Source organism: Furipterus horrens, unplaced genomic scaffold, assembly GCF_987537825.1.
Source record: "Furipterus horrens unplaced genomic scaffold, mFurHor1.1.pri manual_scaffold_11, whole genome shotgun sequence".
NCBI lineage: Eukaryota > Metazoa > Chordata > Mammalia > Chiroptera > Furipteridae > Furipterus > Furipterus horrens.
In genome coordinates, this window is record NW_028327181.1 from 99988606 (window position 1) to 100010037 (window position 21432).

Consider the following 21432-nt stretch of genomic DNA (forward strand, 5'->3'; position numbering starts at 1 on the left):
GTACCAGCGTCTCGGTGTTTGGGGGCATTTTCTGAATGGAGGGAAAAGAAAGGCACACACAAATTAGGCCCCTAATTTTTCACCCAGGGTGCAGGGTTTCACCCTTCTCACGAGGAGGGCCTACTTCCTCCCTTACCCAAAGCTTTTAGAGTTAAGTTACAATTAATGACAAGGATGTAAGGTGCTTGTGACCACAATAGAACACCCAAGGGGAGCGCGGGCCTGTGCCCCAGGAACCTTGCCTTCTCTCTGCCGACCCCACAGAGGGCCAGGATGGAGCCCTGCTGGCCGCGGGGTTGGATAGGCACTTGGCATCGAGACATGTGACTGACTTCAGGGTGGACGCTTGTGTTCCCGGGATGTCCTCCTTTACGTGGTTTAACATTGAAATGTGTTGTCCTGCCAGCAACGCGAGGCTGTGAACAAGGCCATCGAAGAGATGAGCAGGACCCTGCCCCCTGAAGTGAGGGATTTTGCAACAGCGCTTGTGACCAACACTGTGCCATTGCTGCGGGCGGATCCCGGCAGCTGCCTGGAGGGCATAGTGACAGAGATGGCTGTTCACGCTGCAGTTGTCTTCCTCTGTGGACGGGGCAGAGTCTTGGGACCCCTGAAGAACTTGGCCTTCTCCCCAGCCACCATGGCGGTAAGACTGCGGGGCTGCCACGCAGATGCCCAGCCTGTGCGGGGGTGGTTGAGCTCGTGGTTCCCTTGAGTCCCTGTCCTCTCTCTGTCCCTTGCCCCCCCGGTCTGTGAGTCCCCGGTGACGGTGAGAGTCTCGCTTCTGCTTGTCCTCGCATAGTGACATCATCTTCACAGGCAGCTTTTGAGGTTTAAGGGCAGAAATCAGAAGTTCTCATCCTTTCTCGAGACCTCCTGTCCTGCCTCCTTATCTAAAGCGAGCTCCGCTGTCTCGGTTTTTCAGAGGGCGTTTCTTCCCACAATGCCTGAGGACTTGGTGGCTCAAGCCAGACATTGGGAGGGTCTGGAAGGCGTCCGCTGGTACAGTAAGTGTCAGTGTCTGAGACGGTCGCGGGCTTCAGTTCTGGTGAGCCTCCCAATGCCACGGGAACTGCTGGCTGGGAGCGGCCCCGTGGCGGGTGCTGCCTTGTCCCACTGTGGGTGCCAGCACGCGGCCTGCGGAGGGTCCCACCCAGCGTTCCTGGGCAGGGCTCTCTGGGGAGGGGGGGTCAGTCGTGGCACAGCCCAGTGCTTGGCCCAAAGGCAGCGATTTAGAGAAATGAGACTGGGAGACAGAACGGAACAGCGGGGACCGGACGGAGGCCCGGCTGTGCCTGAGTGAACCAGCCTGTACACTAGCTTCACAAGCTGCCATGAAACACGCTCCCGGCCAGTAGCATGGTCCAAGACAACAGCATGTAACACGCTGTCCACCCTGCCTCCCAGAGAGCCCTGGCATGGGTGGGAATCTAGTTCCTCTCTGCTTCATAAAATCAATTCAGAGATACGTTCCCACATGTGCTGGGGACCCGCCCTTCGTGATTGGGGCGTGGGAAGAGCTGTCCCTTTGAGCGAGGGTCGTCCGCCAATGCGTGCCCTGTTTTTCTCCTAACAGCGTGTCCCAACGGTCACCAGTGCTGTGTGGGAGAGGTGAGTTTTGCTATTTGGAGCAGGGTTTGTGGGGCCCAGAATGTGTGTCCTTCAGGTCATGGAGGAGAAGATAGTGAGGGCCTTGACCTTCCAGGAGAACACAGACGTTTGAGAGCTGTTCCTAGTGTTCCAGCTGAACATCTAAATGACGCCCAGGGTGCCTGACGTCTCTCCGTCTGGCACTTTGCACATGTCTCTTGATTGGGGGCCGTCCTGTGCATCCCTGGCCTCAGCTCACCACAAGCCAGGAGCCCCCCCGTCCCCCGAGTGTGACATCCAAAGATGTCACCGGTCCCCAGGGAGACAAAATTGCTGCTGGTTAGGAGCCACTGCCAGACGCCCTTGCTGGCTGCTGCAGCATGGGGTCAGGGACATGTGTCTTTCTGTGGCGGCAAAATGCTAACTGGGTCAGAAGCTGAGTCACTGGCCCCAAGAGGACAGATGGGCCAGAGAGGGGCCCGGGACGGGGAAAAAGAGACTCGTAGCTCGGAAGCCTGTGGCAGGAGGACCTGGGTGCCCTCCTCCCGGATCCCGAAGCATCTGGCCAGGCCCTTAGCAACGCCTGTGCCCATTGCTCAGTGACAGGCTGTGGGAGGGACGAGTGTTGTTTAACGTAAATGAGAGGCGCGGAGGGGAAAACAGGTACATGCCCTTCACTCCAAGTTCCCTGACCTCCTCGTCCCTGAAACGGGACTGGCACAGGGGGGCCCAGCTCGGGAGGTCCTGGCAGGGCACCTGGGAGGGCGTGGCCTGCTCCCGGCTGAGTTACAGCCGCCGAGCAGGACCCTGTGGTGCAGAGTGAGCTTGGGAAGGGGGAGGCCATGTCGTCACAGGGTCGGAAACAAACAGTTCGCTGCGGAGCGGAGGGCGTGCTGTGTTCCTGGCGTAAGCAAGCAGCCGAGACGGATCGGCAGGCGCTGGAAACACATGACCCCGAGAAGGAAGGCGGGCTGCGCACGCTCACTGTTCTCTTTGGGGAGGAAACTTCAGTGGTCTCTTCTGTTTGAGAGAAAGTCCAAATTTGCCCACAGTCCACCTAATTTGCGTGGAATACATGCCCTGTACCCCCGACCCCCGACCCCGCGAGCAGTAGCGAGCGCTCCCAGGGCGTGGAAGCGCGTGCGGTGCTGACGGTGTGCTCCTGTGTCCTAGTGCGGCATGCCCATGGAGCAGAGCTTCTGTATCGACTGCCGCGCACGCATCGGAGGAGTGGGCCACAGACCCCACGCGGGATTCACTATTGTCATGTACGTGAGGCAGGGACCCTTTCCCACCGGTCCCACCAGGCTGCGGGCTGTCTCTATTCCGGCTGATACACTGACATCCCTTACAGTGTCATCACTGCATTGCGTTTGGGCCGGGGACACGTTGGGCGCCAAGGCCACAGCCCTCACAGTCACAGCTCAGCAGGTGCTGGGTCTGCCCTTGGCCGCTTGGGCTCCCAAATGCAAAGCAGACAACCCGTGGGTACTTGGTAATGCCAGCACCGTCCCCGGGGACTGCTGGGCAAGCCCGCTGCCGAAATAGGCGGACGTGAGCAGGCAGCCTAACGCCCAGGGACATTACGTCTACAAAACCACACCCCTGGCCTTCGTCTCTGAGCAGGTGCTGCCTCGTTGGTAAATGCTTAGTCGCCTCTTCCTGAGACAGCAGAGGAGACGTGTTTGGTCTTCCCCACAGATCCAGCCAGAACCCTGGTCTCCCGATCCCAGCCCCGCTCAGCAGACGTGGCTGGGTGTAAACGCTGCCGTAGACGGGGCCTCTGTGGTCACCGTGCTCTCTGGCTCTTCTGGTGCCGTCACACGTTCAAACAGCCCCAACCGTCGTTGCCATTGGCCTTCAGAACGTCCTAGAATCGCCAGTATTTCGGCAGCAGGATGGGTCTGCCACACCGCCCCTCCTGTCTGGGCGGGGCAGGAGGCGCTCGGCCAGACCTGGGACCCGAGGCTCTGGTTTGGGACGCGAGGCCAAAGCGCATGTGTCTCCACCCAAGCGCCGACTGTCCGGCCGCTGCTGTCCTCGGCCTGCCTTCCGTCCCCACCATGACTGCGGGCTGAGGAGCAGGTCCAGACATCTGTCCTGACACACGGCCGCTTTTCAGAGAAGGCTGTGGGCTTTAGGTCGTTCGCCCAGGAAGGTGGTTCTAGAAGGAAAAAGACTCTTAAAAAAGCAGTTTGGGTTTAGCAGAGAAAAGTGCGTCCTGTGTTGTTTTTACCCAAAACGTGAACCTGCTCTGCAGGCCCCGAGGACCGGGCGTGTGCCCGAGAGCAGAGAAGCCCTGAGCTTCAGCCCTCAACTCATCTCTTGCTCTTTCCAGAAACAACCCAGACAGAAGTCAGATGGGCCACGTGCTGGGAGACCCGTCCCCCCTGGATATGTCTGTGGTTTCGGACCGGGATCTGTCCCCGGTGGCCTTTCTCCTTGCCCGCCTCTTCACGCACCTGGCTCTGTTTTGGGGAGCGGCCCACAGCCCGCAGGTACCACAGGGACCACAGCCTACAGCCCCGCACCACTGCGGTGGCCTCGGGGAGTCCTTTCGTCCCCAGGGGTGGAGAGGTGGACAGCAGGTGGCAGGTGGCCCCTCAGCAACACCACACACCCCGCTGTGCTCCGCGGCCTCCCTGCCTCCACCGCGAGGCTCCGCGGGCACCGCCCGGCTCTGGTTCAGTGCTGCTGTCCCCCCTCCGCACCGAACGCTGCCCCGTCTACCCCACAGGTCAGACCGTGTCTGACATGTGGTTCCCTGGCCCCACAGGCTGTGAGTAACCTCATCCAGCCTCCGGTGGGCGACGCGAAAACGTTTCTGCAGTGGCACCTCCGCAGGGACATCGGGCAGCTGAAGAGGTTGCTGGGCAAGAGCGCCGACGACACTGCCAGCACCGTGCACTTCTTCCTGCGCAGCCTCCTCTCGGAGCAGCTCGCCCTCCCCGGCGAGAGTGAGCCGGCGCAGGGACGGGGGCCCAGGGCGTGGGCGCGGCGCCCCAGAGGGGAGGGCGGGGCCCCAGGAGGCTGCGTCCCTGCTCGTGCGGGGCAGGCCTGCTCTGCCCTCCGTGTGTGCCCTGCTGGGTGAGGCGCTGCCACGGCCCGGTCCGTTGTGGGCACAGAGTCACCGAGTACCACAGGCCTTGCAGCTTCCAGCATTAGAGCCGCGGGTCTCCCCAAGAGCGGGAGGCGAGGGTGGTGCAGGGGCCGCTCTTAAGTGCTCGGGTCAGTTTAGAAGGTCTCCAGCGCCCACCCCAGGAAGAGAACATTGTTCCCATCTAACGGTTACTGAGTGTTTACTCCGTGTAGCCTGGGTGGGTTTTGTTCTTGGGGGAACCACACGTTTGTCTTCGTAGGGTCTTTCAATTTTGATGCCGTCTTGCCAACCAAAGAACAGAGAAACTTCTGGGAAAAGCTCCTGGAGATGATTGTGGTACCTGAGCTTGAGGTGGGTGAGGAGGGCTGACAACAGCCTCGCCCTCGCCTGGGAACGTGTGGGAGGGGCTTCCCCAGGCGGCCCCAGGGAGGCCGCTGAAGCCTTCGGCCAAGCTCAGGTCCAGCTGCCCTGGCCCAGGTCACCCACCGTCCTGTGCCGGTGCCATGGCCCCAGGCGGGTCAGACTGCGGGGCTTCTGGGAGTCACGTGTGCGAGGCCTCAGGTTCCTTCATTGCACCTCAGAGCAGTTGAGGGAACAAGAGATGGAGAGATGAGCTGCCTCCTGTGGAGCCGCCAGAAGGGCACTGTCAGCATAGACCACCCCCACCCCACCAGCTAAGGGGGCTCCTGAGAGGGTGGGCACAGACGTAGGCCTGAGCCGGCAAACAGCGAGCGTGTGGGCGATGACAGAGGTGAGCCCACGGGCCAGCCCGCCCCTGCTCGGGGGCAGGTGGCCCCGTCCGCACGGCAGTGTCTCACACCGGCGCCCTGTGTCGCCCTCCCCACGCAGCACCTGGAGAAGGCGCTCCTGACAACGAACACTCTCATCGGCCAGGACGAGCGCGTCGCCTCCAACCCAGTGGCCAAACTCGTCTTCGGTGACCCGGTGGCCTTCTTGCCCCACCTGTCGCAGAACAGTGTGGTTCACAGCTCCAAGATGTGGAGCTGCCGGACCAGGGTCACCGTGGAATATTTCCAACATGTCGTGGAGCAGAAAAACGGCAAGGAGACGGTGCCTGTTCTCTGGAGGTTCCTGCAGCGGGTGAGACGCCTCCCCGGGGACCTGAGGCCTGGCTCTGAGCTAGCCTGGTCCTTCCTGGGGGCGGGGCATCTTGACAGCTGAGGGCGGGGTGGAGGACACACTGAGGGCCGGACAGATGACACATTGTGGGTGGGACGGAGGGAGGACACACTTCTGTAGACATCTGCTCAGAGGACTTGGGGACAGAACAGAGATCCTCGTGCACAGCCAGCGGTCTGGGCAGGGCGGAGCCTGTGTCCCAGGTGAACGCAGCACGGGCCGGGGTCAGCAGGAGCAGGATGGCCGTCTCTCCAGCAGCGCCTGCACCCCGCCCTCCCCCGGCACCTGGGGCCGTCGGTCACCTGAGCGTGTCGGCTGAGAGAGGGCCTTTAACCTGGAATGCCTACCCACGCACACGCAGTCTGCCCTGCTCCTGGGCCACCAGGCTTGTGGAACAGCGGCGGTGGCGGGGCTGGAGGCTGTCTCGGTCAGACCTGGGAGCACGCGTGGCTCCTCGCTCGGTCCCCGTGACTGCGGCTTCCTGCAGCAGACTTGCCGGTCGTGCCCCTCCACGGACTGACGTGTACAGTTGAGCAGGAGGGGGGCGATCGGGAGTCCCTGCTGCTCAGTAGAGAGCAGGTGGACACAGCAGGAGGCTCCGCGCTCGGACTGCGCTCGGCCACTGGGGGGGACGCTCGGGGCCCGGGCCTCAGAACGACACCCAGGGTGGGGAGCGCGAGCACCCGGCCCGGATGCTGGGTCCCCCGCTTTCGGCTGCTTCTCCACACCCGGCCCGTTGTGTGGCCTCAGGCACGTTGTCTTTCCCGCTTCGGGCAAACGCGTGTGACCTGCGGCCTGTGAGAGCGGGGCCTGCACCGGCTCTCCCCACCGTCTCCAGGGCGCACACGTGCTGACCCACAGCGGGCTGCCGGGGACACTGGCTGGAAGCATGGGGACAGCCTTTCCCCCGTATCCGGGGCCACTGATAGAAGGCCACGCAAGTGCACAAACGCTCCAGAGCCAGCCCTGGGGCCTCTGCCCAGTGACACTTCCTCCGCAGACGGGAGACGTCACTGGATGGTCTTCCCTTCCCAGGAAGCAGAGCTGAGGCTGGTGAGGTTCTTGCCCGAGATTCTGGCCCTGCAGAGGGACCTCGTGAAGCGGTTCCAAAATGCTCCTGAAGTTGCGTACTCGTCCATCCGGGCCTTCGTTGACAGTCACAGTCCAGGTGGGGCTCTGGTCACCGGAGGTCAGGCCCACTGTGTCCCGGGGGTTCAAGGACCACTCCAGCTCGGGGGTGGGGGCGCTTTGAGCATGAAGCCAGGATGCCTGAGACCCCAGGACACAGCACAGGTTTTGCTGCAGCCCCGCTCTGGCTCCTCCAGCTGAGCGGTGGCGCCGGTGGGCGCGCTGGGGCAGCGCCAGCTCTGGCCGCAGGCCTGTGGCCACGCCGCTCTGACCTAGCGCGGCGGCCTGTATCCCACAGAGGGACGGAAGCAGCTGTTCCACAGCAGAGTCGCCGTGTTTCTGTCCACGTGGAACAAGCTGAGGAGGTCCCTGGAGACCAACGGTGAGTGGCAGGTTCCCCTTTACTGCGAAGCGCTGCAGGAGGACCCGCCCCTGAACACCCATCCTCGGCTCCCACGGCTGTCTGGCACCACGCGACACGCATTGGAGTCTGAATGTGCATCGTTGGGTGCAGGGCTCTGGGGTGGTGGAGTTGCAGGGCCAGAAAGTCACATCCTCTTGGGTCTGTCCCCATGGAAGCAGAGGGAGGGGGGCACACGTGGACCCTCGGGGACACCTGGGCCTGGCGATGCCGGCCTGAGGCATCTGTGCTGCTCCTCCCGCCATGGGCCCCCAGGTAGGAGATAGCAGGGAGCGGCCACCTCTGCCTGAGGGTCGCCCTGCCATTTAAAGGTGATGTCAAGGTGCCGAGAGGTTACTGCAGCACCGACCTTGACCTGGACGCTGAGTTCGAGGTCGTGCTGCCGTGTCGCCAGGGCCCGGGCCTCTGTGCCACCGCCCTGGTCAGCTACCTGATGAACCTGCACAACGAGATGGTCTGCATGGTGCGGATGTTCTCCCAGGAGGGCAGCGGGTGAGCGCCCAGCCCGCAGCTGGCGCCCCTCCGCAGGGCTGCCTCTGCTCAGACTCGGGGCGGCACGTGGGGCCCGGCTCCTGACTGGGCCCTGAGTGCCACCTTTACACTCTCAGCTACTCCATCGATGCCTCTGAGGTCGCTGACGTGCATGTCATCAGTTACGAGGTGGAGCGAGACCTGATTCCGATCATCCTGTCCCACTGCCAGTACCACGTGGAGCAGGGCGGCCAGAGCCTGCAGGAATTCGACCTGGAGAAGATCCAGCGCCAGGTCATCAGCCGCTTCCTCCGGGGCAAGCCGCGGCTGGCGCCCCGGGGCCTCCCCACGCTGGTGCACAGGCGCGACTGGAACTACGAGAGCCTCTTCACCAGCATCAGGAACCACACGCCCCAGGTGAGCGCACGCGGCCCCGCCTCGCCGGCTCCGTCCAGCGGAGGGCTCTCCGCCCGAGCTAAGCTCACACCGGGCGCTTGCTGTGAGCGCCAAAGTCGTGCCATTCCCCGAGCCCTCCGTTCCTTCTGGAGGGCGAGCAGGACAGCGAGTCCACGCTTTCTTGTTGAGTGTGACAGACTGCAAGGTCACGGTGCTGGTTTCCTGGTGCTGGGTTACAGCCACACGCACCAACGGGGGCCGGCGGGCATGCGTGCCCCTGATCCTTCCGTGTGTGTGGTGGGGGCATGGTGTGTCTCCGTGTGCGCGTGTGCTGTCCGTGGGCACGTCCTCACCCGGTTTCTCTGAGGAGGCAGCGACCTGGGTCGGCCGGGGCACCGCTGACACTGGGGACGCACAGAGCCCCAGCCGGCGGCCTTGGCGGCGATGACGGTAAGCGGGCTCGCCACTGTGACGCACAGCCGCCCACGGATCCCTGTCCGCCCTGACTGCCTAGGTCCCCCTCGCCAGCGCGGCCACGGGCGCCGTCTGCGGGCAGCTGCAGTCCTACAGCGATGCCTGCGAGGCCCTGTCCGTCATAGAAGTCGCTCTGGGGTTCCTGAGCACAGCTGGCGGGGACCCGAGCATGGATGTGAACGTGTACATCCAGGACAGGCTGCGAATGGGCGACCAGACGGAGCAGGTTCTGAAGGTGGGCCTCGCGGCGCCGTTCCGAGGGAGTGCGTCCGTCTAGGCGGCCCCACCCCAGCCGGTCTGCCTAGAAACGGAACAGACCCTGGAGGTGAAGTCGGGGCGCACTGGGAATGCAAGGCCGGGGGGCCGGGGGGCAGTGCCCAGGGCAGGGACGCAGCTGCCGCCACTGAGGAGCCCACTCCCGCCCGCCCGCAGGCCTTGCACGGGTGTCAGCTGCGGCACATCGTCGCACTCTGGCAGCTCCTCGCGGCCCACAGATCGGAGCAGCAGCTGCGCGTGGGGAAGGTAAGTCTCCCACCCTCCCGCGGGCCGAGGGCGCGCGCGCTTCCTGGGCCTCCACTCCACCTGCCCTTCCCTCGCCCAGGAGCCGCTCAGGGAGGTCGGCGCCGAGTACCGAGCTGAGCTCAGCCCCCAGGGCGCTAAGCTGCTGAGCACGTTCCTGAACCAGGGCGGCCTGGACACCTTCCTCCTGGAACTCCACGAAATGATGGTCTTGAAACTGAAGAACCCCCAAACCAGGCAGAATTTCAACCCCAACTGGAGGTAGGGCTTGCGAGCCTGCTGGGCACGGGGTGCCGCCAAGGCACATTGTCCGTCTTCCCCGGAGCTCGGTTTCCTCGGTTACCGTTGCCCGGGCACCCGAGGTCGGGCGGGGCGGTGGGGACCTGTCCTCTCTCCTGAAGCCTTTTCAATAATTACAGAGGTCACACTCATTACAGCCAGTGGGGGTTCATTTTAAGTTTCATAGTTACACCAGCGTGCAGGTGAGAGCGCTCACCACTGAGTAGCGTCCATCTTTTACACGGCTGCCAACCGAAAGGCCAAAGAAGGGGCGTTACTCGGGTTTTCTTGTTTTCATTCAGATTTTCCTGTTCACTGGTGACACCAAAGGCATTTTTCTGTTTACCAGCCATTCATATTCCCTCCTCTGAATGACCTCTTGATGTCCCTTGATTATTGGGGCGAACGGGGGGGCTGTTTATCTTTTCCTTGATCTTAAAAGGTTGAGGCTGACCTCTTGTGTTAAAAAGACTCTAGCTTGGTTTCTTCTGTAAAGTCCCTGCAGGGACGCAGACCTTGGTTATGAAGTAGTCCCCCGTGTTTCTTCTGTGCGTCTGGCTTTACGTGGTGCTCGTCGCCGCGTGTGGTGTGAGGCAGGGGCCTCGCTTGGCTGGTTTCCTAAATGCCAGTCGAGCGCCGCCCCTGGGCCTTGCGGCTCACACCCCGACGCACTGGCATCTCTGCTCTGCCCGTCCTCGGTGTGGGGAGAAGGGCCCGGCCCTAGAGAATGTACGACGTGTGTTCTGAGGCACCAGGAAACGAGAAGCGTTTACTTTGTTCCTGTACAGCGGGGCGTGTGACCAGGGCGCGTGGGGGGTCTGAGGGGCCTCGGCAAGGTCAGCTCTCCGCCCTGCGGTGGCCGCACGGCACCTAGGCCGCGGCTGGTGTGAGCCGGCTCCCTGCAGCCCACCCACTTGTCGTGGCCGGCCTGGGGGTGCGCCCTGAGCACTTCCGGTCGCGGGGGCACGTGGTTGTGTGGGCGGCGGGGGAAGGGGGCAGCTGACGGGGGTCTGTGGGCTATGCTGCAGACTGTTCACAGCGCTCTCTCCTGTCCCTTGGTTTTTCAGCCTGAGGGACACTCTAGTGAGTTACATGGAAACTAAAGACAGTGACGTTCTGCCCGAAATGGGAGCTCAGTTCCCAGAAGAAATACTGCTCTCCCACTGCATCTCCGCGTGGAAAACGGCGGTGGAGCTGAAGCAGGGCCGGCAGATGAGATAGACTTGCTTCCTGCCTGGCCCTCAGGCCTCTCAAGGGGAACATTCCCAGCCACCGGCCCTCCCCCCTCGGACCACTCCCGGTCAGGGGGAGGGAAGACGCGGTGACGGACTTTTGCTTTTATTTATTTTGTTATGTTCTGCACTCTAAGAAGAGAATCTGGTTTTCTTTTTTTTCCATTCCTTTAAGTTCTGAGGATAGTACAGATATTTCTAGGTTTCTGGGAACCTAGAAAAAAGTGCCACTCCTCTGTCTTCTCATGAATCAGGGCACCTGTGAGTAGCAGACCTGAGAGCCAAACCCACCAGAGTTCGCAGGCCCCGTGCGGGCCACTGCCACATCTCAAAGGCCCGAGCACTGGATGCTCAGGGTCTCGGTTTCCTCCTCTGTCAGTGAAGAAGGGACTGGACTGATGGCCAGACTCCCTCCCCATCCTCATATTCTGAAATTCTACATGACAAGTTCGTGCGTGCAGGCCTGGGTCCAAGGCACGGCCCTGGCGTTCTGTGGGACGCGTCTGGCTGGCGCCGTGCTGAACGCACGTGACCCCATGTGACCCCAGTGTCCCTGAGTGTGTATCTGGTGCCTGCTCTGGGTCTCAGCCAGGGCGTAAAAACAGACTCAGGGAGAACACAGACCCAGTCAAGTGTCCGAGAAAGGATGGGGTTCTGTCCAGCCAGCCCTGAGCCCCTGCCCTCTGCCCCCTGGGGTGCCGGGCTCCTCACCACACCCAAGGGTGCTGCGGGAGGTCTCTGGACTCCCCCGGCCCCATCCACTCCCATGACTGCTGGGGACAGCTGGTCACGAGCCAGGCCAAGGTCTTTGGAGTTAGTGACTCAGCTTGAAACCAGGCCCACGGGTGACAAGCGACACAAACAGCACAGGGGTACCAGGACCCCCCAGGTGCAGAAGGCCCTGCCCCGCACCACCGCGGCTGTTCCTTTTCATCATGCCTGGTGAGGGGCACCCGGCCACTCAATCTTCCCAGACTATGCAAAGGCAGCCCGTCTGACACCGGCACCCAGAACTGCCACTTAACCCGGGGCGGGGGGCCCTGCCTGTACCGCTCCTCACTGCGCACAGGGAGCTCCCTCAGTGCTCAGCTGGGGTGGAGCCGGCCAGGCCCTCGGGGATGCCCTGGTCCCTCGCTGTGCCACACCTGAGCAGAGAGCCTTTTGGAGGGGGGGGTGGGATGGGACTTTTCTCCCCGCTTTTATGAAGGTTTTTTAATTAAGATGTTTTGCTTCGTATGCTGTGCTTTCAAAGCCTTAACTGTCATTATCTAGTATTATCTTCTTTGTACTGAAATACACTGGCCTTGCAGCGACGAATGCAAATTTTATTATCCTTGTTACACCTGTTTAATAAACCTGAATTTTGCTGCTAAAGACTCCTTCTCTGTGGGGGAAGCTGGCTTTGGGGGGCAGCTTCGCTTGCTGGTGGAAATGCTGGTGTAGAGTTGTATGCCCAGTGGAAGGTCCAGGACAGAAAACGTTCAGAACGGGACAAAATGACAACGGGGCTGAGGCGCCACAGAATTTCACTCCCCAGCCTCCACCGTGGGGTGCCCTGCACCCCAACTTGGGGGAGGGCAGCATCCCAGCCAGAGCTGCCTCTGTGGGGTTGAGGGATAGGGCGAAGAGCTCCCCAGTGAAGGAAATACAGTGACAGGTGACGCTAGGCTTCTGGCGCCCACTCGTGTCTCCGCACTTTGGGGAAAAGCTGCACTTTCTCTTCCAAGAAGAAAAGGCTCCTCCCGGGGAGCGGCCTTCGGTCAGGAACCCCAGCTCTGAGGGGCGCAGCCCGTCGCCCAGGAAGCCTGGTGTTGCTGCCGGCCCCGCCCTCTGTTCGGTCCTCACTCCGTGCCTGCTCCCTCGGCCCGGCCCCTCCCAGCTGCACAGGCCTCTGCTTTCCACGCGTCAGAAAAGTCACGAGGCTGGCGGGGACTCCGATGCACGTTGTCACAACTGATCACTGTCCTCTTTAAGGCTTTACCCCATGGCCCTGGCCGGATGGCTCAGTTGTTTAGAGCATCATCCAATACACCAAGGTCACAGGTTCAATCCCTGTCAGGGAACATAGAAAACAACCAATGACAAGAAACTGATGTTTCTCTAAAAAAAATAAGCTAAAAAATTTTAAAAACCTTATTTGCACGTAGATGATTTACCTCTCGTTCTGCGCTACAGGATTCCATCGTGTGTTAGCCGACAGTCATGAGCGCTTCCCATTCTCCCCACCCCCGCCCCGTGAGCTACTTCAGTGATTCCTAGGTGCGGGCAATTCCAACCCGGACTCTGCCGCTGCCTCGGGAGCATTGCCAGAGGCCAGCAGAGCGGAAATGGAGGGAGAGGCCTCAGCTGGAGCACACGCAAGCCTCCCATGTCTCCACATCCTATCAAGTCCCGCCTTCCACCCTGCCCCCTCCCCTCCCACCTACTTATTTTGGGGGTTCACATCCCACAGTGCTGCCCCCCTGTTACAGAAACAGGGGAGTCCAAAAACCCCGGAGTTTGCGGCTGGGAGACAGGCAGCAGGAAGCAGCTTTCAGGATGCCCTTGCATGCCTGGGCTAGTGGCTGGAAACATTGTTGCAAAGATCCGCTTTACTTCCAAGACTCAGGAAGATGGGAGGGATCTTGGACTGTGGGCTGGTACGGAAGAAGCAGGCAGAGCCTCCGTAGGGTTCTGTGAATGGTCAGGACGGTTTGCAACACCCACTGCGTGAGAGGACGCAGGGAGAGAGAGGAGGCAGGGAGGAAGAGAGAAGCAGCTGCGGACATTTTGGGCTGGCTCTGGCTCTAGGAGGCTCTCTCTCTCAGGCTCTCTCTGGCCCTCACGCCCTCACTCTCTGGCTCTTGTGGGCTCCCTCCATCTGGCTTGGAGCAGGGGTCTCCAGGCGGCTTTGAGAAGAGGCTCTTGCCAGGCTGCTTGGAGAAGGAGAGGAGATCCATGCGGTTTGCAGGAAGAAGGCAGTTTACAAGGAGGCCGAGAATCCAGGCGTTCCTGCATTGAGAGCTGGAGGGCACCACAGCACAGAAAGGACCTCCCGAATCAGAACTGAGTGATTGGCAGCTACTGGTAAAGCTGAACTGTGCCTAGGAAGTAGGAAAACGGTGTTTCTGACCTTCCTAAAACTGACCAGGTCTGGGAGGGGGAGGCAGGGCTTTGTGTAAATAAACAATTCTTTTTCTTTTCACCAAACCCTGGTATTCAGAGTTATGATTCTGGCGGCGGGCAGTCGGGCCCCTGACTAAACAGCCCGTGGGAATGTTTCAATCGGAGCAGCCCAGGGGTTCTGTTGCACCCCCATTACCACCACCTGTATGTACCCTGAACACAACCCAGCGTCAACTCCCAGCTCAGCTACTTGCTCAGGACCCCTAACTGCTCCCAGGGACCACACCCAAGGGCCTCTGAGCACTAGCACTCCAGAGACCCCAGAGGAAACCTTGGCTCTCCCCCTGGCCAGCCCTGTGACCTTGGGCAAGCCACTTGACCTCTTCAGGCCTGTGTCCCCACCTGTCAAGTGCCTCTCGGTGCTGTGGTGAGAAATACATTAGTGTAGGTAAATACCAGCGCGGTGAGTGGCGGGCAGCGGGGGCAGAGACATGGCCCTCGGCCCCTCTCCCAGCTGAAAACTCAAGGCCGTGCATCTGTCAGACGCTATGTGCAGCCTTTCCTGACGTCCAAGCCTGATCCCAACTCTTGTGTATTCTCCTCTTGAGACCTATAGTCAGGCCGCATTTGTACCCGTGCACTTGGCGGAATTCCCCTGGGGTTACGTCGCCACCCTCCAGCGCCGCAGGCTGCCGGTCAGCACCCCGCAGGCACCAGCCTCCTTCCTGCCGCAGCGCCTTTAAACACCCGGTTCTCTTTCTTTGCCTGACTTGCTGTCTCCTGCTTACCCTTCGGGTGTCCTCTCTGGGGGCGGCTTTTTCCAACCCCCAGTTTAAAGTAGGCTCCCACGTCATTTCCACTCTGCCACTTACACACCGTGAGGCCACTGTCACCGGGCATCTAGCTCAGTGCCTGGCACGCGGAGGATCGGGTAGTATTCATGTCTGAGCTTGGGGAAAGAGTCCATCTTCCGAAGGTTGCGTGTGTCGTCTGGTGCTGAGGCTTTGTGCGCACCGGACGCGCCCAGTGAAGTCGGAAGCCTGCGGCGAAAGCTGGGAGTCTGGCCCCGCAGCGGGCCGAGCCCTCCCTGGGCCTGCAGTGAAGGTGCCATGGGTGCCAGGTGAGTGGCAGGTGCCCCGCGACGGGGTTTGCGGCGCATCACCCCAAATGATGGCACCTGGACACACTGACTATCAAGCTGTCGTTGTTTGGGAAAACAGCAGAAATGGGAAGGCCGCTTCTCCCGGTGCGGCAGGGAGGGAGCGAGGCAGGCGGCGGGGTCACCAGAGGCGGTCTTGTTAGAAACAAGGACACAGTGACTCCCAAACCAGGAGAAAGTCATTAGTAACAAAGGGCAAGTGTAATTAAAGGGTCTTAAGGGCAAATGTAGTTAGAGGGTCTCTGAGAAGGGAGCTGACAGCACTGGCATCAAACCACAGGAGGGGCATTTAGATGAACGTGTTAGATTGTCACTCCGGAGTAACCAGTAATGGAGAAACGGGGAAGGAGGAGAGGGGCGGGGGAGCTAATCGCTCTCACTTTAGGGTGGCAGTTTCAGGGTGGGGAAGCCAAAACTATAAAACCAGGTTCCTTTGTCTACTTGGTGCGCACATGCTCCTGGCTGTGAGGGTGCGCCTGGCTCTGCAGACTCGTGAATAAAGGCCTCACTTAGCTGCTCAAGTCCTGTGTCCCGGTTTTTATTGTGAGCGTTTCTCACAATTTGGGGCTCATCCGGGATCCTCCGCCTGTGTGCGGGAAGGGCTCTGAGCCAAGGCGGGGAGACGCGTCCTGCCTGCTTTTGGGTGGCCCGCTTGACCCAGGGCCCACCCGCCTCAGTGTCCGGAAACGACCCGAGACTTCTTGTTGGGACAGCAGTGGATCGACGCAGGGGGAAACAAAAGCAAACACCGCGGCAACCAGGCAACCTCGTGCACGGGCCAAGGTAGGAAAATTGGACTTAAGTACTGCCTTGGTGGTTGGGCCTCCTCGGGAAGCTGATTGTGCGTGTGGCTGGTACGAGTTGTGCGTGTGGCTGGTACGAGTTGTGCGTGTGGCTGGTACGAGTGTGGAGTGCCCCTCCGCTGGGTCCATTAGGTTGAGAACACAACCGGATTCAGGCACGGGAATCAGCTGAGGATGGGAAATAGAAATTCTAGGCCTAGGGGTGGGGCCAAGGAAGGCCCCACAAACATCCCATCAAACAGTCCATTAGGGAGAATGTTAGAGCATTGGGGAGAGGATCCCTGGACCAAAAGTAAGGAAAAACAGACAATGGTAAATTATTGTTGTTTCGTTTGGCCAAAGGAACCCATTTAGGGGAAATCTGTCTTCTAGGCCCGATTTGGGTCCGATGAATGTTGGGTTTGTCAAGCCCTGGTCTTATATGTGTGTTCAGCTTTTTTGGATTGTTTGTGTGTTTGTTTTTGGAGAGAGAAGAGAGGGGCATCGCTGTGTGGTTGCCTCTCGCTCGTGCCCCAGTTGGGGACCTGGCGTGTGGCCTGGTCGTGTGCCCTGACTGGGAGTTGAACCGGCGACACTTGGTTCGTGGGCTGGTGCTTGGTCCACTGGGTCACAACAGCCAGGGCCAGGCATCAGCCTTTGAGGAAGAGAGGGAATATGCTCTCTGCTGATCACCACCTACCAGCAAATCCGCAGGTTCCTTCCCTGTAAAAAAGAAAAAGAGAAGGCCTGGGACCCTCTGTCCTGTCCCCCACTGCCTTATAGCCCTGGCCAGCCGGCGGCCAACTGGGCAGAGGCACCGTGGACGGACAGTACAGACGGAAGAGGCCAGGAACACCTAGCAGATACCCCACCAGTATCCACCCCCATGACACCTACGGCGCTGGTGGCAACTTATCTAAATTAAGAAAGGAATTGAAACAATGTAAGCAAGACCTAAAGAACTTCCCCGTTCCCTCAGAGCAGCCGGTTTCCCCTTAGGGAGGTCTCCATGGGCCCAGGACATATTAGATATGCCAAATGCTCCTTCAACAAGCACTGAAGTTAGAAATTTCAAGCGCAATATGAAGCGCTTGGTAGAGGACCCCCTTGGACTGGTCAAACAACTAGACCAGTTCCCTGGACCCAGCATATACATGTGGATGGAATTAATGTCTATACTAGACATCTTCAGTGGGGAAGAGAAGGGAGTGATCAGACGAGCTGCTATGAGGATATGGGAAAGGGGACACCCCCCCACCCCCCCCCCACCCCCGTCAGGAAATTGTCCCGGCCTAACAAAAGTTTCCCAGTATAGACCCTGATTGGGATAACAGGCCGGAGGCTAGGGCTCAGATGAGAGACCTTAGGAGCCTCGTCATCAGGGGAATCAAGGAGTCCGTTCCTCATGCACAGAATGTCTCCAAGGCATTCAAGATACAACTCCATCAGCATTCCTACAGAAGTTCAGGGACAAAATGAGGAAGTATTCTGGTCTAAATCCAAAGAATGCTGTAGGACAGGAACTCTTAAAGGTCACCATTGTAACAGAAACTGGCCAAATACTTGTAAGAAATTGCAAAAAGTAAATGAATGGGCCAAATAAAGCAACTGAAAAACTCCTCAGGAAAGATCAGAAAGTGTATGTTAGAAGAGAGGAGAAGCAGGAACTTCAAAAAGCTGCAGAATATCTCTGCAAATCTAGGAACTTTTAGCTTCCAGATACTGAGTTTAAGTACAGTCCTTCGCCGTGTGGAAAAGAACAAGGATTGGAAGCATGTTATGGTTAAATCTAAAGCAGTAAAGGGTATTTAGAAAGTTTGTGAATGCTGCAGAAGGTCTAAGAAAAGTTGTAATAATAAAAGGGAAATTTATGGAAGCTTTAAACTTGAGAAAAGGAAACCTCAGCTGCTTGTGTTCTGTTTATCCTCTGAAAGGAAAAATCGAGGTTTCCCAGGGAAATTTTAAAACTTCACATAAAAGAAAGGGAACCAGGAAAGGTGTAAGGCATGTAAATGAAAAGGTTTGTTAGAAATTTATAAAGGTTTTGAGAAGAAATTGTATGGTTTTAGTAATAGAAGGTATAATGCATGGAAATGCAGTTTTGAAGGACAAGGATTTTCCTTCACGCCTCTATATTTTTCTCCCTACGGGAACCCTCCAGTATTTGGCATTGTAAAGAAGTAAGAAGTGACATAAGGTTCCTTTGCATAAAACTAATAAGACCAGTTGCTAATGGTGGTTATGTCAGCCGAGGCTTTGACTGGAATGTCATGCCTGAAGGAGGCATGCCTAGGCTAAGGCAAGCCCATGAGGGAAAGGCCTAGCACCTTGGGTGGTTGTGCAGTCCATGGCAATCTTTCTAGGGAAGAAACAAAGGTTGCTTCCCTGATAAATGGCTAGGAGGAAACTTAACGCACAATGGAAAGCTTGAAGAACTTGTAAAAAGCATGGGTTTTACAGGCAAGGCCAGATGGCAGGTGTGTGGCTCAGCTTCTGTGCCCAGAGGGCAGACTAAAGGTAATCCTGAAGGTTCCTTGTGTGAGTTCCAGCAAAGCAGACTTAAAAGATCTTATGTGGTCAATCACTGCTCTTGTTGTGTTTATGCAAATGAACAGGCTAAATTAAAACTGGACTTAATGCAGTCCCTTTAATGACAAGGAGGGTAATCTTAGGGAGAAAAATCATGATTTGAGGAAAATCACAATGCTCAGTGGTAGACTATAAACTAGTGCAGCTAACTGTGTCTATAAAGTTTATTTTAATTAAAAGTTTGTTTTCATTCAAAAGTTAAACCAGGTCTGTGACATTATCAGTAATGCTTAATTTACAGGCAAGAAGAATATCAAATGCCTTGCAACTGGATGTCTTCCCAATAAGACAGTCTTGCAAATTTAAAGACTGGTTTGTGAATTGTGTTGTGTGAATTAACATGTGTGTGTTCTGTTTTCATAGGGCATAAGCCTATGATCTCGAGTGGTTGTCTGTACATACAAGCCTCACTGAAGAAGCCCATCTGCGTTGCTGCCTCCTGAGACTCAACAGTTTGGCTGAACTAAGTGGTTGGGTTGGCGAAGTATGGGGTGGTCAGTGGGCTTCACTTTAAAACTGGTCTCTTTTGCCTAAAACAACTTTAAGCAAAGAAGCTCCTCCCCCAAACTGCCAGCCTCTCCAGTGCAACCCTCTTCTAACACTTAACCAGCCACAGGCCTTAAGTCAGGAACCCCTGTGGCTACCAGAGTTTATGGCTTAGGAGCGGATGTATCTGGCCTAAACCCAGTAGGGTGGCTAGGTCTTCACTTAGTGACAACTTCTTCCCTAGAAAATCTAACTCCCCCGCACCGGGACCTCAGAAACACCTCAGAAAAGACCCCAGAATGATCCAGCCAAGGTAAAAGTCTTTGAGGTATTAGATCTCAGACAGACCTTAGAGATAGACACTGGATACGGGGATGCAAATGCTTGGGTAGAATGGGTCAAATTTACCGTTAAGTCCCTGAATAAAAGCAACTGTTATGCTTGTACCACAGGGAGACCCCAGGCACAGGTCGTACCATTTCCACTAGGCTGGGACTCTGACCCCTCGGGAACGGCCTGTATGCTCGCTCTCTACCAGGATGAGAATGCACGGGGAAACGAGACTTGCAGAAGCTTGTCTCTCCTCTTCCCTCTATAAGGAGTAATGGAACTCAGTCACTCCCTTCATACTCAGTGGGGCCCATGAATTACTCTTCTTGCCTCTCTAGGTGGGAAGCGAACTCAGGTACCCCTGCGGGAGAACTCCTGACATGCACTCATACCAGAAATGCGAGCCACCTTCACAGTGGGGCCGGCGACTATATTCCCCTCCAAGTCCCCAGAGCAGATGTCTGGTGGTATTCTGGGCAGAGGAGTCTCTGGAAAATCCTACCTGACAGGTGGAGTGGAACCTGTGCCCTGGTTCAATTGGCTATCCCATTTACCCTAGCATTTCCAAAACCGATCCAGACTGCCCGTTAGGAAAAAAAGGTCAGTGGCGCCTGGTGAATCCTATAATCCTCATATCTATAGTGACACCATTGGAGTCCCCAGAGAAGTTCCAGATGAGTTTAAAGCTAGAAATCAGATAGCAGCAGGGTTTGAGTCAGTGCTCTTCTGTTGACTAAATAAACTATATTTATTATAACCAGCAGAGGTTTATCAATTATACTAGGAATACTATAGAAGGAATCGCTCAACAATTAGATGCCACCAGTCGAGTGGCTTGGAAGAACAGGATGGCACTGGATATGATGTTGGCAGAAAAGGGAGGTGTATGTGTAATGCTTGGGGGACAGTGTTGCACCTTTATCCCTAATAATACCGCCCCTTATGGATCTATCACTAAGGCTCTGCAGGGACTAACTATCTTAGCAAATAAGCTGGCAGAAAACTCAGGTATTGACAATCCCATAACAGGACGGTTAGAAAACTGGTTTGGCAACTGGAAAGGAATGATCTCATCAGCTCCCGTATCCCTCACAGTGGTAGCAGGCGTCCTCACAGCTTTAGGCTGCTGTATTATTCCCTGCGTCAGAGGTTTGGTTCAAAGGCTAATTGAGACTGCACTAACTAAACAGATGCAGCAACTTTTCATAATCTCCTCCTGGAGGCCAAAGGGAATCCTAACCATGAGGAGGAAAGTCGAGAAATCCTCCTTAGATTTGAAGGGATAAATAGAATGGTTTGAGTAGTCAATTTTCCAAAAGAGACAGGGGGGAATTGTTAGAAACAAGGACATAGTGACTCCCAAACCCGTAGGAAACCATTAGTAACAAAGGGCAAATGTAATTAGAGGGTCTTAAGGGCAAATGTAATTAGAGGGTCTTAAGGGCAAATGTAATTAGAGGGTCTCTGAGAAGGAGCTGACAGCACTGGCGTATCTACAAACCACAGAAGGGGCATTTGGATGAACGTGTTAGATTGTAACTCCTATCCGGTCATGGAGAAACGGGGAAGGAGGAGAGAGAGGGGGAGCTAATGGCTCTCCCTTTGGGGCAGGGAAGATGATCACGTTAGGGCGGCCGTTTCGGGGCGGGGAAGCCGAGACTATAAAACCAGGCTCCTTTGTCTCCGTGGCGCGCACAGGCCCTGGCCGAGGGCGCCCGGCTCTGCAGACCCGTGAGTAAAGGCCTCGCTCTGCTGCCCACGTCCCGTGTCCGGTTTTATTGTGAGCGGTTCTCACAGTCCGGCCCGCTCCGCGGCTTCTCCGCGCTCCCTGCCCCAGCCGCGGCCGTCTGCCTCGCCAGCTCTGTCCACCATTTCTGCAAAGCTTCCTGCCCCGGTCACTTCTCCGGGTCAGCGGCCCGCTGTCGGCTCCGTGTGCACGTGGAAACCACGCACGTGCGCGCGTTTCCGAGTCCGTGTAACGTCCCGCCGCCGGGGGCGCCCAAGTCGCGCAGCCCAGCGCCCTCCGCGGGCCCACGGCCGCGCGGACAGGCCCGCTCGTGTCCCCTCCAAGGCGAGCAGGAGGCGAGGCCGGATCCCCAGTGGGACCTCCGGCCACAAGGCGGCGGCGTCCGGGAGCCCCGTCGAGCGCCGCCATGGCAACCAGGGCGGTCTGGCGCGTGCGCGCGGAGCTCCCGGAAGTGACGCCCCGGAAGCGGCCCCGAGGCTGCGCC

General features: G+C 58.0%; 1 protein-coding gene across 1 annotated transcript in view; it reads left to right on the top strand.

Moving 5' to 3' along the window:
- RNF213 (ring finger protein 213) overlaps positions 1 to 11199 on the top strand; it is a 77709-nt gene extending 66510 nt beyond the window's left edge. The window contains exons 53-68 of the mRNA XM_090257599.1: positions 407 to 646; positions 926 to 1007; positions 1577 to 1611; positions 2764 to 2858; positions 3929 to 4088; positions 4367 to 4547; positions 4950 to 5041; positions 5540 to 5791; positions 6866 to 6998; positions 7257 to 7340; positions 7691 to 7871; positions 7988 to 8267; positions 8761 to 8955; positions 9153 to 9242; positions 9322 to 9500; positions 10586 to 11199. Of these exons, the coding sequence (XP_090113725.1) occupies positions 407 to 646; positions 926 to 1007; positions 1577 to 1611; positions 2764 to 2858; positions 3929 to 4088; positions 4367 to 4547; positions 4950 to 5041; positions 5540 to 5791; positions 6866 to 6998; positions 7257 to 7340; positions 7691 to 7871; positions 7988 to 8267; positions 8761 to 8955; positions 9153 to 9242; positions 9322 to 9500; positions 10586 to 10739 (2433 nt within the window). The 3' untranslated portion in view covers positions 10740 to 11199. The remainder of the gene's footprint in view (positions 1 to 406; positions 647 to 925; positions 1008 to 1576; positions 1612 to 2763; positions 2859 to 3928; positions 4089 to 4366; positions 4548 to 4949; positions 5042 to 5539; positions 5792 to 6865; positions 6999 to 7256; positions 7341 to 7690; positions 7872 to 7987; positions 8268 to 8760; positions 8956 to 9152; positions 9243 to 9321; positions 9501 to 10585) is intronic.
- The last annotated feature ends 10233 nt before the right edge of the window (positions 11200 to 21432 follow it).